Source organism: Anarrhichthys ocellatus, unplaced genomic scaffold (genome assembly GCF_004355925.1).
Source record: "Anarrhichthys ocellatus isolate YVR2014 unplaced genomic scaffold, GSC_Weel_1.0 scaffold3, whole genome shotgun sequence".
Classification (NCBI taxonomy): domain Eukaryota; kingdom Metazoa; phylum Chordata; class Actinopteri; order Perciformes; family Anarhichadidae; genus Anarrhichthys; species Anarrhichthys ocellatus.
Window position 1 is genome coordinate 6,364,339 of NW_022280033.1, and position 17,467 is coordinate 6,381,805.

Below are 17,467 nucleotides of genomic sequence, written 5' to 3' on the forward strand. Positions count from 1 at the left end.
AAATAGGAAAGAACTGGAGAGCGTGGACGGTTTAGATGGAGACCTAAACCGGAGGGGAAACACCGGGATAATCTGGTTGCATATGAAGCCATTAAATTTGCGGAACGTCTCTGCACTAATCCGCTTAAGTATTCATGTTCCGCTGTCCCGTGGCGGAGTAACACACACACACACACACACGCGCGCTCACTTGTGGCTCTGAAGGCACAGACGCGCTTGCGTGCACGCGGGGTGTATGAAATAAGATAAACGCGCAGACGGATATCTTGGAGCTTCGCACATGTAAACGTATCTCTGCAGAAGCTGCCATGCCTCACGTTGCAAGACCGAACTGGCGGCTCGTGCTCTTCGCGCCCGTGACGATTCCGCTGACGCGCCACTAGCCGCACCACCCAGGAGGAGACGGGAGAGGAGAGTAGTGAGCGACGGAACGAGCAAGGGACTGACTGGAAGCCGGTTTCTTGCTTTCTTTTCTCCTTCCTTGACAACCGTGGACGGAAGCCTACTGTTGCGCAAGTCCCGTGGACGATATTTAACGGCAAATTCCCCGGTAGCATCACCCAGGCTCTTCTGCAGAGATGGAGGTTCCAGGCTTGGCGCACAACATCACTAGTCCATTAAGTCCCTGCGAGGGGATGATCAAGGACCTGAGCTTGGACGCCTTACAGTTATGCGAGCGGGATGGTAAGGAGACCTTTATCTGCTTTTCTGCGTAATAATATTGTTAATTTCAGAGCCGCTGGAATGCAGACAGTGTTTTGTCTTTTGGTTTTAGCTGCATGCTGTACCCTTATTGTGTTTGAAAGGAGTAGCCTATAGGGGCCGGTTGCTCCCCCGGTTCCCTGGATGGAGGAGGGATGGTGCGCCTCTGCGTGTGTAGAATAACTGAGTGTCTTAATAGTAGCAAGAAGGTTTTGTTCATTCATAAGAGAGAGGACTGCTCAAAAAGATATAATGCAAACTGAACATGCACAGGCAAGGGAATGTTAAGTGATGTGTCTTTATTTCAGCACCACAGGGATGGACAGAGACCGGCATCCACCCCGCCTTTAACCGCTGCTTCTTGTCTTTATCTCGGGGCGTTACCATATTTAATTTTACTGCACACAGTGCATCACATTCTCTACATTTTGCCATTACAAAAGATTGTTTTTTTATCTCGTATATAGCCCATCCTGAACATGTATAAAAGTCCCCCCTCCGCTGACATGTATAATTCAAGTCATCCAGCCGCATCCATGCTGGATTGTCTGGTTGACTTCTCCAAATTCAAAAGTTTTTTTGGGATAAATACCATCAAACGATTAGTTGATATAAATGATATCGTATACAAGAGATAAACTAGTTTTATAATGAGCAGGCTGGTGGGGAGCAAAAAAATGCAAGTCATCATCAGGAGAGAATGAGAGGCTCAAACATGGCTGCACCCACGTGTGTGTGTGTGTGTGTGTGTGTGTGTGTGTGCACACAGGCGGCACAGCCCTGCACACCCATCAGTGCAATTACACACAACTGATTACCCATCTGATGCATGGTTACAGAGATCGCCTTTTAATTAAGATCGTAGATTAAGTCACACATAGCAATGAAATGAGATCCCACCTTTTCACAGCTGAATGAACTTGATTGGGGTTTTTTTTTTCCTAGCTATATCAGATTTGTTTTAAATCTGTATTTGGATTGGCCAGTTAATGCACTGGGGGAGTCAATGGTGTGTCTTCATCGAGCCTCCAAAGGACCCCCAGCATCTGAACACAGTGCAGTCATTGTACCACACCGCCTCAGCTTCTCATCTGCCAGATCTGCTGCTCATAATGTAATACAGCAGGATGCTGCTTATATCCTCTTAGTGCTTTGTTGGCCTGATTCTAAAGCTGTAATTTTAATAATGGTATATGTAGGCTGGGGCTGGACTTCTCCAATGGACCCCGTGCCAGCCTTGTGCTTCCTATGCTGCAGGTTTACTAGCATTTGCAGCACAACAGCCACTTTCCTATTTATCAAGTGGATTACAGTGTAAATAGTGTGCCTGTGTCCTTGAGACACCCACATACTCTGTTTATGGAGCAACATTATTACAATGTCCACCTTCTGTGCACATTATACAGGACACAGCAGAGTAGTTTCTAGAATTGTGATGTTGAATTCTGTTGAGAATGCTTTGTAGTGTTGTTTATATTGCATTAGTGTCTGTTATTTTGACCAACCCTTGAATTTTGATGTAGCAGTTTCTCTCTTAAAGTGACCTCCAGATGTACTGTCTAGTTTACACTTCCCCTGCCACACCCCATGTAGATGACTGCATAGCCCACTTTTAGCCTTCTTGGAAATAGACTATTTTATTATTTATTCGATATGTACATTTTCCCAAGGACGGTGTTCATTTCAGTTCCTCATAGCTTTCTAAATTCATCTCCTAAAACTATTAATATTTAATTGTAAGCATGGGAGGCTTGTGTGCCTATGCTGACCTAGCAAATGGAAATGCATGCAGCGTCAGTGGGCCTACTGTCTGTAGGAGAGAGCTCTCTCACACACTCGCACACACTGAGGACTGTTTGAGCTTTTGAATGGACAAAAGAAATGGTGGGATACAAGTTGTCTGTGTGTCCCCTTTGTTAGAAAGGGTGCTGCAGCCTTTAAGTGCTCAGTTTAGTGACGGGGCTGTGACATGAATAAGTGTGGGGTAGTGAATGTTTTGCTAAGAGTCTCCTGCTGGTGTGCAGCGGTCTGGGGACACACAGAAGTGCCTCCATGATGTAGTGGTTATAAATTTGCCACCAACCTCTGCAAGGTGGACTCTGACGACCATTTTGATTTTATATCCACAGTTAATGCGCAGTGTTACAGTGTTGTGTGTTAGGAAGTGCACGCTGCATGTCTTGCAGGGCCTTTGTGCCGTGCCCGCTAACATAATTACATAATTAACTTGTCATGATGGATGGCTGCCATTCATGCAACCAAGTACTGTGTCTGCACGGCCTGAAATACTGCTGCTCTAGCTGTGACACCCTCAGTCTGCAAGTGTGTGTGCCCATGATAGATAGACCGATAGACGGGAAACCATCTCCTAAACGTACCTTAACATCACCAGTAACTGTCAAGTTGAAGAAAAGCTGTTAATGAACTCAAAGCTCCTGTGTCCCAAGTACAGTCTCACAGAGATGCTAGTAGAGTTGTAGACTCTATTCTTGTGTAGAATAGTAACTCCTGTGACAACTTGTGTAGAGCTTATCTAATATCTTCCAACATGATGCGACAGCAGGTTGGCCTCATGACGTGCAGGATTGTCTGAGTAAGTTGGCCTTTAGTTTGGCCAATGTTCAGTGTGAGCAGTTGTGTACTATGACTGTGCTGGCGAGAGTTGCAGGTACATATTATGCAGCCACTTATCGGCTGCATAATATGTTCACTTGCAACTGAATCTACTGTGCTACATAGTTCTGAACACTGTTTGAGGTTGATTGCCGAGCAGTCGGGCCCTCAAAATCCGCTCCAAACATTCATGCTAATTTTCCTTTTGTATTTTTTTCAGTGCCCGACTTCCTGCTCTTATATAAAATCCTTCTATACAAGATTCCTTTCAAGCTTTTTACTGCCAAAAACACATCTTAGTTGAAGGTATTTACATTAGCCTGTTAAGGAATTCAAATTCTATGCAAATGAGAAATGACTCATTCTGGTTTGGAAAAGGTCCTCCCTGAAGGTCTTCTGTATTTAATTAATGTGTAAGAACAGGGATGTGTCAATTCTGTGCCTGGGAGTCCATTTTATCTCTAAAGGTCGTGTTATTAAAGTGTCTTAACCATTTTTTTCTTTGCTGTTGTGGGGCTTGTTGATGGTGGACCACCATTAGTGTAAGCCAGCCTTATTTATGCTCCGCCTCAGTCTAGCCTGTGCAATGAGAGGAGCAAAGACGTGATTTCCAAAGGCCTGTGAACATCGATGTCTAGTGTCTGTTGCATTGCTCATGTCTACAGTTCAATTTCAGACCCAACGCTGCAACTTAAAAAGTAGGAGGCTCGACTGTCTGAAGTGAGTTCCCCTTTAGAGCAGTCAGAAAAGATCAGCAAAAGTTTTGGGAGCAAGGAGCACCATAGTCTCACTCAGTGGACCCTTTTTATCACCAGCCACCACTGAGACACGGTACACATTATGCAGCTGGCGTGAATAGATATCAAATGACTTTCCCCTCGCCGGTAAAGAGTGATAACAAGTGATTCACAGTATCAAGCCAGGTGTGACTGCAACAACTCCAACCACAGAGAGCCATTAGGATGGCTCTGCATAAGCATGTTATCAAGATTTCTATTGATTCTTCAGCATCTTTTGCTATTCTGCACTGTGATATTTAACTGCGCGCAGAGGCCAATATCCAATAAGGGGCCATTTGATAGTGCTTGGCAGATTCATCAGAGAAGGCTTTTCAGCTTTTGAAATGTAATTATTTTTGCCACAGGGCAGATATTTCTGTGTTTTGGGGCTCTAATCAAGCATGTATCCTGAGTCATCTTGAACCCCCTGTACATGTGCCCAGCATGTGATCACTGCTCTAAGCTCCTAAGTAAGGTCTCTCGTTTAGCTTAGTCATGATGAGGCAACCCTCCACCTCCTGCACAGCAGTATAATACAGTGCAATAAATACCAAGACAAGTTCATAACAATACAGTGCCTTCCATGGTGAAGTTATGACTCAACAAAATGAATATTTGCTACAGTAGCGACCCTGGTGCAAGTAGCGAGAGCTGATGTATGATACTAGCCCATAAATTTAAGTCAGACTGAGGGTTTAGGCCTCCCGTGAGACTGTAAAGGGTTTGACTTTCCCTTACCGCCTGACCTTCATCCTGCTTCCCCGCTTCCATCCTTCATCTCCCAGAGTCCCTCAGGATTCAGAGAGCAGCGTACACTGTGTGAGGCTATCTGGAACACCGTGTGTTCAGAAGTGTATTCATATTTAGATCCAACAAGTTTTAGGTGATTCTATATATTAATTTGGTCATTTGTGTTAGTATGTTGGCTCTATTACGTTTGTTAGTGATTCATGTTTATTTCTTTGCCTTTTTAAAAAAAACATTCAGGACAGTGAAGAATGGTGGTTGCAGATTTCTGTCTCATGAGCATTTCCTTTGATTTTTGCCCAGTAAACCCCCCCCCCCCCCCCCACCCCCCAAGCTTTTAGCCTGACTGCGTAGCCTTAAGAGTGTTATGTAAGCAATATCTGACTGCATTTGTAAAGCTCCGTCGTGTCAGTGCAATGCCTCCATTTGCAGGTTAATTGGGAGAGAACAGGAGCTAAATCAGCACTGTGTAGCCACAAGAGGCCGGGAGGGCGAAGGCCTGCACAGGGGTCTCCTGCCACACTGTGTGAGGGAAACAGCAGTGTTGTTCACATAAAACCTTTTTAGGACAAGGAAAGCTACTGTTCTTCAGGCACAGCGCAACAACTGAGTCGGCAGCTTTTTCATCTTTTATGTTTGCTATGGATGCACCAATATCGAATATCGTGCCGATACTGACTCAAATAGCTGGATTGGGTGTTGGTGACAATGGGGCCGATCTATTCAATTCACTTATGTTTGTATACTATATACATTAAATACTGGAATTTTAATTCCTGTCTAGGTTTTTACCAGTATGTTGCTGTTTTAAAAAAGGTTTATGCTTGAATTGTAATTTTTCTATTTTTTTTAGGATTTCTTTAACTCTATGTAGGCATTTTTGAGGACTTGCTAAATAAATCCATTGCAATATTTCACTTCTTTTGACAATATATTTAGTCTTTTTCCTGATGCAGAAGTCGCAGAATGACAACAAAACGTGTTTGTTTAATTCTTTTGTTAAAGGTCGGCAGCAGAAAGTCTCAGGTGGGACTTTACAGTGCTGACATCACTCTCTGGTCCGTGCTTGACTTGCTAGAGCTGACAAAGGTCTGCTCTCAGTCTGAGCCAAACGTATCTGCGCAGCAGGGTTCAAGTTTAATGAGATGGGCTTTAAATGTGGACCAGCAGCAGTACAAGTGTAGGAATGCCCGCATAGTACTGTAGTGATGTAATTACTGGCCTGTTTACATTTTACGCAAGGAATTACTGTAGTGTGAAGATTTATATTAAAAAAATCCAAAAGATTGGTCTGTTCATCACTGAAAGTGCATGATGTATACAGATATGGTACGGTGCAAGCACGTAACAATTGGAAGTCTTTCTTTCAGTTACTGTGTTGAGTAAATGTGAATATTTTTGGTGATCAGTTAGTTGTGATTGGGTACTAAGGATGATGCGTGAGGTATTGTCTGATCTGGTACTGAAGAACATTTCTCTCTTGTGGGTGTTATTTTTAGACAGGCGAGTCGTGATTTGAACACACTCTGTGTAGGAATTACCTTCTGGTTTCCTAAAATGAATCAACCTACAAATGGCTCGCTGTTGGAGTGTTGTGTGGAGGCGAGACAGGAGAGTCCACAGAGCCCAATTCTGGGATAACTCTTTTATGCCGCCCTCTCTCAGCTGATGAGTGGAGATGGATGTTCCGTGCTCCGCTGACTCCGCCATTGTTTACTCGCTATGGAGTCCGGTCGTGTTGTGCGTTACGCCCGAATCCTTGTATTTTACGCACTCTCATGTTTATACCCCAGAGAACACACAGAAAACCCATTGTTGCCATGCCAAGTGGGCGTCCCTGAGTGTGTCGCGAAGTCTATATTCATCCTAATTCTACAAAGCTCTCATTCAACCCTGTTTTGACATTCTCACTGGCCTCACTGTGCACTTTGGGTTGTAGGCATTTGCTTCATGTTGTGTTACTAGCTCAGAGAAATGTAAGATTTACTAACTTATTTGATGAAAATTGACGTTGCAATAGGCTAGAAAATAAAAGAAATGATCCAACTTAATTAAATGGCTGAAGATCTGACATTCAGCAGCATTGTAAATGGTATTGCTGCAGGCTCGTGTGGAAGCTGAGGTTTATTTTTTTATATCGTACTGCTGATTATAATAAATCTCTTCTGAGATTTAATCAACAGCACTTGAAATATGTAATGCCACGTATGTTCTGGAAAGCAGATGTGTTTCCATGGCAGGCTGATGTGTTTCCATGGCAACATATATGGTAGTCGGTGATGCTGGCGGTCCGTTCTGCACAAAGGGAAACAAAAAAATATTTGAGGGCTGTATGAAGCTGCACCAAATGCAGTATTCAAAAGGTGTGCGATGCTGATTTAATATAGCCTCCAGTTACTCGGATAATAAAAATATGATTTATAAACACTTAAGTTATTACAAGCAAACATTCAAAACTGATATTGTATCAATTTTACATATTTTGTTTTTTTCACTACACAGGAAGTAAATCCTCCGAGTTGGAGGAGCTCCCTGTTCCTCAGAACATCAAGATCAGCAACATCACCTGTGACTCCTTCAAGATCTGCTGGGACATGGAGCCGCGCAGCAAGGAGCGCATCACACACTACTTCATTGACCTGAACAAGAAGGAGAACAAAAACTCAAACAAGTTCAAACACAAGGTAGCGCTTGAATCAGCGCAGATCGTTTAAAGATGACTCAACAAAAAGGCCTCTCGTGGTCTCACTGCATAGAATGTACTGTTTCATAAATGCAGAAGGAATGTGTCAAGAATAAGACACAATCTGACACATTTTAAGTCCTACTGTACACTGTATGTGTATTAAAACCTTATATATACATTATATATAAAAATGAGGTTTTTTTTTTTAAGCTATACTCGACGGTGTCATCCAAGTAAGTGTTTAAGTAATTTACATCTATAAGTAATGCAAATTTTAAGAAAACCAGGTTTCTTTTTAAAAGTAAAGCTGTCATTGAGGGGTTCATTTCATGTTATTGACATACAATCTCCACTTATGTTATTTCTACTGTATGTTGCTCTGTCTATTGAGTGGACTGGCAGTGAATGAGATTTGTCCCTTCATGGCTATAACTGTAACATCATATTCGTGATTGCGATGCTACAAGCATCTGGAGGTATAATCCTTGACTTGTGAAACTTAAAACTATTGATTTGAAGCTGAGACACGTAACACAGGTGCACCATATTGTACTTGAAGATGACCTTTCTTTTCAAAGACTACAGCCGTTGCTCCAAGCACTAATATTGAGTCATTTTAAGAGCAGCAGGGCGACTGCAGCTCTTTTTAGTAGACAGTCAGACAATCTTAGACTTATTGCTTTAGCCTCCTTACTTTTCCTCCTGCAGTTATTTCCTGGCTGCTGTGTAGCATAGAGTGTTTCTCTTCTTCCTACCTAGTGACCCCATACCAGTATTTTGATTTTGGTGTGCAGCAACCAAAGTGTTGGTGGCTGAATGGACTGACTCTGTTGCTAGGCAGGGGCTCCTGGTCCAATCAATGAGCTGCTAAGGCCCACTGAGGCGGGGGGGGGGGGGGGGGTAAATAATGTATATATGTATACAAACAAACAAAAGGGCAGCTACTGGACACCAACATAACATGTCTGCATGTTTATGTTTACAAGCAGGTGTCTGCAAATCCCTGCTTGTGGCAGAAAGAAATGCGTAACTGGAGTATCTCTTCCTCAACCAATCATCTTTCACCTCCTTTTTCCATCCCTCTCTCCCTCCCTCCAGGATGTTCCTACCAAGCTGGTGGCCAAGGCAGTGCCCCTGCCCATGACGGTCCGAGGTCACTGGTTCCTGAGCCCCCGCACAGAGTACACCGTGGCTGTCCAGACGGCCTCAAAACAGACCGACGGGGACTACGCCATCTCTGAGTGGAGCGAGATTATCGAGTTCTGCACTGCTGGTGGGTAAAATGCGGCTTACAGTACCGTGATGCATTTTTAGGATTTGTGACATCAGTGCTGCCTTTAGATTTATTTTTTTGCTGCCCATATTTGAGCTGCACTACAGAGGTAATTAGGATAGAGCACAACATGAGCGAGCGAAGGGAAAGATGGATGGAGGAGGGGGAGGTAGAAGAAGGATTAAAGGAAGGAGGGGAGCTGTGCTGTATATGATGCAGAGGCCAAGTTCAACATTGCCAGCGAGTGGCTTAGAGTGGGGGAGGGGAAGGGGGGGGGGGCTAGCTGTGAAGGGGATGAAGAGCACCAGTTGAGATGAGAGGACAATCGGGGGAAGAGGAATTGATGGAGGATGCATAATGATGTTGTTGATCATCTACATCTCAAGCAGAATGAAGATGCTGCTGCTAAGACCTTCCATTCCTGTAAAAGCCTCTCAGTTTAATTGTTGAACGAGCATTTAGTCGATTCTGTCTCAATGTCAACAGCCTTGACTTAAAATCAAATAGGCTAACAGTCTAGAAAACCTCTAAGAAATCTGCTTGACATAAACAATCTTCTTAATAGTCTTCTTTCATTATTGGTCAACGTTATTTATCGTTGCATGAAAGAGAAGGCAATTTTACCCGATTCGTCCTTGTCGGTGCGTTTGAGTGCTTGTAGGAAAATTGGATGAGGGGAAAAAGAGCCTCGATCAATACGAACTTTATTATATTCTTTGGAGTAAATCCACACCTCTTTGGCAGTCCTGCTTACATGTGTCGAGTAAAAGGAGACTGTTTTACAAGGTTTTGCTAAATATGAAGAAGGGAAGATATCGGGTTCTTTGAGGACACATGCACAGTTCATGTTCTAGGGCTCCTGGTCGTTATAATTAAAGAGTTACATTTCTACTAATGACATTTGTAGACTGGTTTGTGATCTTCCTGAGGAGAGCAAAGTCATCTTCACTGTGATGTGTTGTCTGTTTTCCAGATTATTCCACAGTGCATCTAAACCAGCTGATGCAAAAGGCAGAGGTCATAGCCGGCCGGATGCTGCGTTTCTCCGTCTTCTACAGGAACCAGAACAAAGAGTACTTTGACCATGCCAGGTAGGACTCCCACACCTATTACTGACCAGTACTGCATGTTTTCTAGAGTTTCATTTTGACTGTTATTAGATGTGTGTCTGCATTGCTTTACTCCACTCAGTCTTTTATACAACACTTAGTATTTAGACTTATTTGTGCTGTAATAATTATCTTATTTCTGTTGTAAATGTCAAAGTAATACTGTTTGTTTTTTTACTTTTAAATAAACAGTTGCTCACTAACTTTTTTTATTTCAGAGCAATAACTGTTGTCTTGAACACAGTGTTGGCACCTGGTGACCTTAAAACCTTGTGATGCTGTATGACATTAATATGAACTTTTAAGCTAAGGTTGCGCTGCATTTATTGTTAATATCCTGCTGTAAAAGAATTCTGTGATGATAGTTATGCTCGTGGGCCTCTGAGTCCGTCACAATAGTAAATAATTGATAGTGAGAAAGCTGCAGCACACTGCATCCATCCATCCTCAGACTCTAGACTACATTTGTATGTCTGCAAACAACATGACCATGTTATTTTGAGCTAATGTATTTCCATCTAGAGAAATAACAACGAGATTCAGTTGAAGGGGACAGCTGCACAAAGCATTGACTAATTCCTTTAATCCTCACAAGAGGAACTACTGTAGCAGCCAACTGTACCTAATAACAGTGCAGGGAATCATTTTATTCTTACAATAACATCCTCAAAACAGAGTAAAATAAATACAGCATTTGTTTCTTAGGCCTTGTTTCTTTACAAGAGGCAAAAGCCTGAAAATGATAGCATAGTATATTATGACATTTTTAATGACATACTATATAAAATGTTGTAATGTCTATTAAAAAAAAACGTTATTTATGGAATACTATATTATGACTTTGTTCATGACATTCTATACGTTCATATTGTTATGGCATTATTTTGACATTTTTATGACATTTTATCACATATCACATTTATCTGACATTAATGTGAAATTTTTCCCGATATTTTTTAACTACATAATATACATATATAATGTTTTTGACATTTCTATGGTATACCATACTATGACATGTTATACGACATACTATGACTTCATTTTTTTTACATACATGTGACATTGTTCATGATTTGTTTATGACATACTATACTATGACATTTTTCATAATATACATAAACATTTTTATGACATGATGCCATTTTTATATTTTTCACTGACATTTATTTCGACATACTATGACATTTTTTTTTTTGACAGCTTTTCGACACACTATAGTACATTTTTCACCATTTTTTCTTTATGGCATACTATGCTATGCTATTTCCATGGCATACTTTTCTGACATTTTTATTGAAATATTTTTTCTCGCATACATTCTACGGCTGTAATGGTACATTTTTACGTGGTATATATTTCTACTTACTTAGTATATATATTTCTACTCAGTATATCGTATTCATGCAGAAGTAGTTTTGCTCTGAACTTTGTTGAACTTCACCGTGTCTCTGTTGTGCAGAAGAAGAATTCTCTTCTGCCTGCTGGCAAAGATAACTAACTGTTGTATGAGAGTGTTCCAGCGCCGAGGCCGTCCTGCCGCTTGTTTTGGATGCTGGTTGTTTGTTTTTCATTGTTGTTCCTATCAGTCTGAGACCAAAATGTCTAACATTGGCCACCGGCCCTCACCGTTACTCATTCTGTATAAAGAGCGCGTTCACTTTTTTCTTGGTTCTTCCTCACGGAGACTGTACGCATTCTGTTGTGATGATTGATCCTTCTCTGCGCAGACCATAAATATTGAAAAGACAACATCTAGTTTTCGATATTATTTATTTCAGCAGTAAAAGACTCACGCAAAGCGGGTATGGGATTGTTTCCACCACACGCCATACATCTTTTACAACATACTATGCTATTTTTTTATCACATAATATAGTACGACATTCATTTTACATCTTAATGCATACTACACTATGACATACTATTCTATGGCATCTTTTACATCATACTATACTATGACATTTATTTGACATTTTTAACGACATGTTAGAGTGACAGTTGGGGGAGAAAGAATATCTCTGTAGTAGCCATTTTTTTCTGAATCATTGTTCAGTTATAATAATATATACATAGAATATACTGAAAGTGTTTTTTCCAACTTTCTTCCAAGTCCTACTCCTGTAATAGTGTTGTCGTTTCTCTTCACATCCTCTCTCCATGTCTACGCCTGACAAAGCATTGTTTCTGTACTAAAGCTCAGCTTGTGAGCACTCTGGCTGGAGCTTTACAACATGACATCATCCGGATCAACTTCTCCCTTTTGCTGAGTTGCATCTGCTACAATATAATTAGTGCTTCTGTTAAACTGCACCATCATGTGGGGAACAATGGTACTGACATTACCACTTAGTGAGGCCTCTGCTCCATGGCCATAACAAAGCAACAATTAAGGGTATAATGACATCCTCTGGAGTGATAGCAGTGTAGGTACAATTCATAATTGGAGCTTTGGAGCTCAGATTTACTCTGTGGGGGGAAAAAAATATGCAGCTGCCACGGATTCAGTCATTGCTTTGAATGTTTTGTGTCCGGCTCTGGCTGCATCTGATCTCACACATTCAATCAGCTTTCACACCGTGTGTCATACACGGAGTATTATTCTCATACAACTTGATAAAGCGATGCCCCTGCTCTCTGAGGGGGAACACAAACACTACATATCAAAACAATGTGCAGATTTCTTACCGATTTTTTTTTTTTCTAAACTCCAGGGAGGCGCAGGAGAACCGGATGCTGCGGTCAGTGAAAGACAACAGTGGCAGCCACGGGTCCCCCATCAGTGGCAAGCTGGAGGGCATTTACTTCTGCTGCAACACAGAGTTCAACACAGGCAAGCCTCCGCAGGACTCCCCTTACGGCCGCCACCGCTTTGAGGTCCGGGCCGACACATTCTTCAACCCCGACACCAACCTTTACTTTGGAGACTTCTACTGCATGTATACAGCCTACCACTACGTCATTCTGGTCCTGGCGCCAAAGGGCTCCACGGGAGACGAGTTCTGTAAGCAGCGGCTTCCTGCGCTAGACATCACCAACAACCGGTTCCTTACCTGCAAGCAGGATGAAGAGGGTGACGGCAGTCTGGTGTTTCACCACGCCCAGGACGTCATCCTGGAGGTGATCTACACGGAGACCGTAGACCTGGCGGTGGGCACGGTGGCTGAGATCAGCGGGCACCAGCTGATGAGCATGTCCACAGTAAATGCCAAGAAGGACCCCAGCTGCAAGACCTGCAACATCAGTGTGGGACGCTAAGAAGAGGCATATTTTAGGAAGGAGGGGGAGGAGACTAGCTGTGACTGACCTCTAAACACACACAGTAAGTCCACATGTACTGATGAAGAAGACGGAAACATGCATGAAGCAGCAGATTTTAGTAGGCTTCCAGATATGCACACCAATGTATCTGACACAGCTCTGTACTCTGAAGAGACCATCATTCCCAAAGAAGAGGGTACACGCTTCAACACCTGCACCTTCGTCTCCTCATCTAAAAAGGGTTACCCTCCATGTTAAAAAAAAAATAAAAAATGTACTAACGTAAGGGACCACCAACACAGACCCATCCATCCCGCAAGTCAACACTGGCGTTCTGACTTAAACCCTTTAACTTTATTAACAAACGTGGGCTGCTTCTATTCCCTGTTCTCTTTAAACACTTGTCCTATATTTTGTTAATGACCTTTGCCTTGTTGTTGTTGATATGCTGATTGCGTTTCCACGGTTTGTGTGGACAAGCATTTTGTTGTTTCTAATTACTTTGACTGTCAGAAATGTTTTCTTCTCATTCCACAGTAGACCTTTTCTCCTCCTACTAGTGGCACGGACTGGTACTACAGTTTTCTAGGGCTGCAGCATCATCGGTCATCTTTCGTTACACCAAAGGTATTAAACCAGACGTGAGACCTCTGTAGAATCTTAACAGTACTAATTCAACAGCCTCTCAGATGTGTATTCACCAAGTCTGATGACCGAATGTGAACTACTTGTTAACCTTTAAAAAAAGAGCATGATGCAGCATGAGTATGAAAGCTGTTAGTACCTCTACCACAGCAACCTTTTCTGCAACAATCGCTCTTATTTTATCGTAGTCTGGCCGGAAAGAAGGAAAGTAGAACCATAAACTGTTTAGCAGAATAAATGTGAAAAAATATTTATTTTTATTGATACATTCATATATATATTCTCTCTCTACATATAGAAAACTATATAAACCGAAGTGCACAATGTCAAAAGCTCTGACCATTATTAACAACTGCATTTAAGGGGGATTACTTCATACAGGCAAAATGCTGAAGTTCTTAATGCATATCATAGCACAATGTAGGACAAAGAAACTGACATGCACAAACACAACATGATTGTCTCATTGATTGCATTTAAGCTTACACCTTTTTTTTTTTTTTTTTTCCCACATTAACGATGGACAAAGCTGTCCAAAACTAGTGTTATGGCAAGGACAAAAAAGGCAAGTAACAGTGCCATAAACATACATTTAGTAATTGTAAATTACTAATATGTTACAGCGCATCCTTGACATAAATAAGTGCTTCAGAACATACACTTTGCATCATCAATGACAACGGATGTGTTTTTGGGACAGAAAAACTGCAGTTGCGCAGCATTTCATTAAGACTTTCCACCAGTATTATTCATGTAAAGTGCATACACATCAAGAGCATGGCATGAAACAACCAGATTCTTCGGAAATGATCCGAGTCCTGTTGAGTATTAAAGTCCCACTGTGAGTTAACTCAACTAGTCTTGGTTGAGTCCTGTTTACTGAGCAGGACCTTGAGGAGGCGGAGCTTTGCTTTGAGGTTCTTGTACTGGCAGTACTCCTCTGCCATCGGTCCACGGTCCTCCTTCTGACAAGCCCTGTTAACAATAAATAGAGAAAAGAGATGCAAAACTTCAGTTTCAAACAACCTGCAGCAGCTTCCACTACTGGTGGATAGTCCCTATGTTGCCTTACTCGGATAGCTTTGAACAGTGTGTATTGTAATCAAAAACTTAAATGTATCGTTTACTTTGGAGGACTAACATGTACAGGACAAAGGATGTGTACAGTTCCGAGCAAACGTCTATCTCTCCGTCTCTTTCCTGAGCTCTCTGTGCTGTATTAACGTTAAGTGACACTGTCGTACCATTACGATGGACTTTCTTTTGTGGATGTTTTTTCTTTGTTTTTCACAAGGCATTGTTGGAAACCAAATGTTCCAAGTTTATTAAAAGACAAAATAAAATTCAAAAGCGAAGTAGTTTGGGGGTGTGTGTGTAACCTTTACCTGCCGGTCTGCATGTAGAAGTGGTCCTCAAAGTCTCGGAGCGCCAGGTGAAGCCTCTGCTTCTCTAATCGTGCCGTCCTGAGGTGATCCAGTAACTCAGGTCTGTAAAGAAAGAATCAAAGAAATCTTTTAAATGTGTGCATTTAAATTAGCCACAACTCAACAAAAAGCTTTAAATTAAAAAAACTTCCTGCAATTATGAATGATCCAAAAAACTGAGTAGTAACATAAATTGAAAATCCCACCATAGAGCTCATGATGCCACACACACACACTCTACCTGGAAGCTTCATGTAGTGTTGCCATTGTGATGATCTGTGGCTGCAGATCCTTCACCTCCTCCAGCGGGGACACGAGAGGTGTTTCAGACATTTCTAGAGAAGGCAGGCGCAGGAGCTCATCTGAAGACTCACACCTGGAAGATTTCAGCAGCCTGGGGCTTTGCTGTTTAGGACGCTCTTCATCAGAGCCCTCCTCTTCCTCCTATGTAGACACGAACACACACACAGGGTGGCAATGCTTGTCATAATGTAGCTCTCATATCTGGCCACTAGAGAGCAACAGAGTGACGCACTTCGTTTGCCATTGTCAGTTTGTCCAAACAAAATCCGGAGGGTTTGTGTAGTTCTACAGATTCCATCATTCTTCTCTATGAATTTTATTATCAGATATTCACTTACAATGGTGGTAATGACGGCTGTAGCAGCAGAGGAAAGCAGCAGCTGCTTGACGAGACGGTACCGATCGTAGAAAGGTTTCATCAGAGTCCGCTCCTGCCTGGTACTCTGAAGACAGAAACCACTTTGTTATTGTTGAGATAAAGAGGAACCAACCATGTTGGGACAAGGAGATGAGAGCTAAAGTATTAAAGTAAAACAACAGATACACATATAGGAGGGGGTCTTACCGGTCGTCCGTGCAGACTCTCAAAGTAGAGCAAACACTTCTGCAGACTGGCCTTCTCCATTGACACCTGGAAATGGGACATTTCCTACATATACATGCACAAATTACATATTATGGTGATGTTTTAGTCTTTACTGTTTTGCAAATCTATATTACAATATTTGTGTGTGTAGTGAAAGCATTTCTGCCTAAACCAACCTCCACACTGTCCGGTAGGCTCAGCTCTCGTCGTCTTTCCTTCAGTCTGTTGCTTATCGTGTTGACGGTTTCCTCCGCCGGTGGCTTGGTGTTGCTGTTAAGTTGCGGCAGCTCAGTGTCTGTAAGTGCTGCTTCCCTCTGGTCTCTGCTGGTACTGCATGTTTCAGCTGATTGGTTTAGGTCTCCCTGTCCTCTCAGACCCTCTTGTGATTGTTTCAGCTTCAGCTCTGAAAAAGTTCAGAAAAATGTAAGACATTTTACTATACTATGAAATTATTATGACATGATTTATGACGTATTATACTATGACTTTTTGTGACTTTTTTATGATAACTGACATTTTAAAATACTTTTTGATATATTTTATGGCATACTATACTACGACATTTTTGGTATTATGATATATTACTCTTTTTTTTTTTTTTTATGGCTACTTTGACATTTCCACCACTTACTTTATGACATCTATACTGTGACATTTTTATGACGCACTATACAATTACTTTTTCGTGACATACCTTATGACATACTATGACATTGTTTTCCTGACATTCCATAAGTCACAGGAGCAATTTTTCTTCAGAATGAGCACTTTTCCTTTTGACACTATAAGTACATTCAGCTGATTATACTATTTTTACATTGTTGTATTTATACTTTTTCTCAAGCAATCTAAATACATCTTCCACCATTGCAATCATTAATCATGTGTGTGTGTGTGTGTGTGTATTCGTGGTTTTTAAACTGACCTTTAAGCTGCTTGCGACTCTTGATGAGCTCCTTCATCAGTCTAGCCACCTCTGGATGTGCCGTCTTGTCGTTATGTGCCGGCTGACAAAAACAACAAACTCACATCACTGATAGAACTTGGTCTCTTGCATTAAGTACCTGTAACTTTACTCTGTATGTGGTCTGAGATCTAATTTTAACATAATTCTGTTGTGTAGCAGCCCTCTCAACCAGTTGAACAAGGATGCGTGGTTTGACAAACTGTCATTTTCTAATGTACCAGCAGAGGGAGTAGATCACACTAGTATGATAATAGCATCCACAGCTTCATTTTACAACTTTATCATCACTTTTTCACACCCAGCCACACACACACACAGAATCAGGACAAAATAAATCCCTCCTATGACTCTGTGAGAGCTGGTTATTGGCTT

At 41.8% G+C, this 17,467-nt stretch overlaps 2 protein-coding genes across 2 annotated transcripts in view; one reads left to right on the top strand and one right to left on the bottom strand.

The window, feature by feature from the left end:
- On the top strand, positions 1–16,714 carry phyhiplb (phytanoyl-CoA 2-hydroxylase interacting protein-like b). The gene is made up of 5 exons (XM_031841421.1): positions 1–684; positions 7,344–7,525; positions 8,626–8,800; positions 9,774–9,891; positions 12,624–16,714. Exons 1-5 carry the CDS (start codon positions 579–581, stop codon positions 13,165–13,167), a joined length of 1,125 nt encoding a protein of 374 aa, XP_031697281.1. The 5' UTR covers positions 1–578; the 3' UTR covers positions 13,168–16,714.
- The window catches only part of LOC116379425 (protein FAM13A-like), a 16,015-nt gene continuing 12,439 nt past the window's right edge, over positions 13,892–17,467 (bottom strand). The window contains exons 15-21 of the mRNA XM_031841387.1: positions 17,054–17,135; positions 16,305–16,531; positions 16,108–16,191; positions 15,881–15,985; positions 15,481–15,683; positions 15,201–15,302; positions 13,892–14,790 (exon numbers count right to left, since the gene is read on the bottom strand). Of these exons, the coding sequence (XP_031697247.1) occupies positions 14,667–14,790; positions 15,201–15,302; positions 15,481–15,683; positions 15,881–15,985; positions 16,108–16,191; positions 16,305–16,531; positions 17,054–17,135 (927 nt within the window). The 3' untranslated portion in view covers positions 13,892–14,666. The remainder of the gene's footprint in view (positions 14,791–15,200; positions 15,303–15,480; positions 15,684–15,880; positions 15,986–16,107; positions 16,192–16,304; positions 16,532–17,053; positions 17,136–17,467) is intronic.

Coding starts and splice junctions, on each gene's coding strand:
- phyhiplb (XM_031841421.1), top strand. CDS start 579: ATGGAGGTTCCAGGCTTGGCGCACAACATCACTAGTCCATTAAGTCCC. Junction 685..7,343: donor ACAGTTATGCGAGCGGGATG/GTAAGGAGACCT, acceptor TTCACTACACAG/GAAGTAAATCCTCCGAGTTG. Junction 9,892..12,623: donor GAGTACTTTGACCATGCCAG/GTAGGACTCCCA, acceptor TCTAAACTCCAG/GGAGGCGCAGGAGAACCGGA.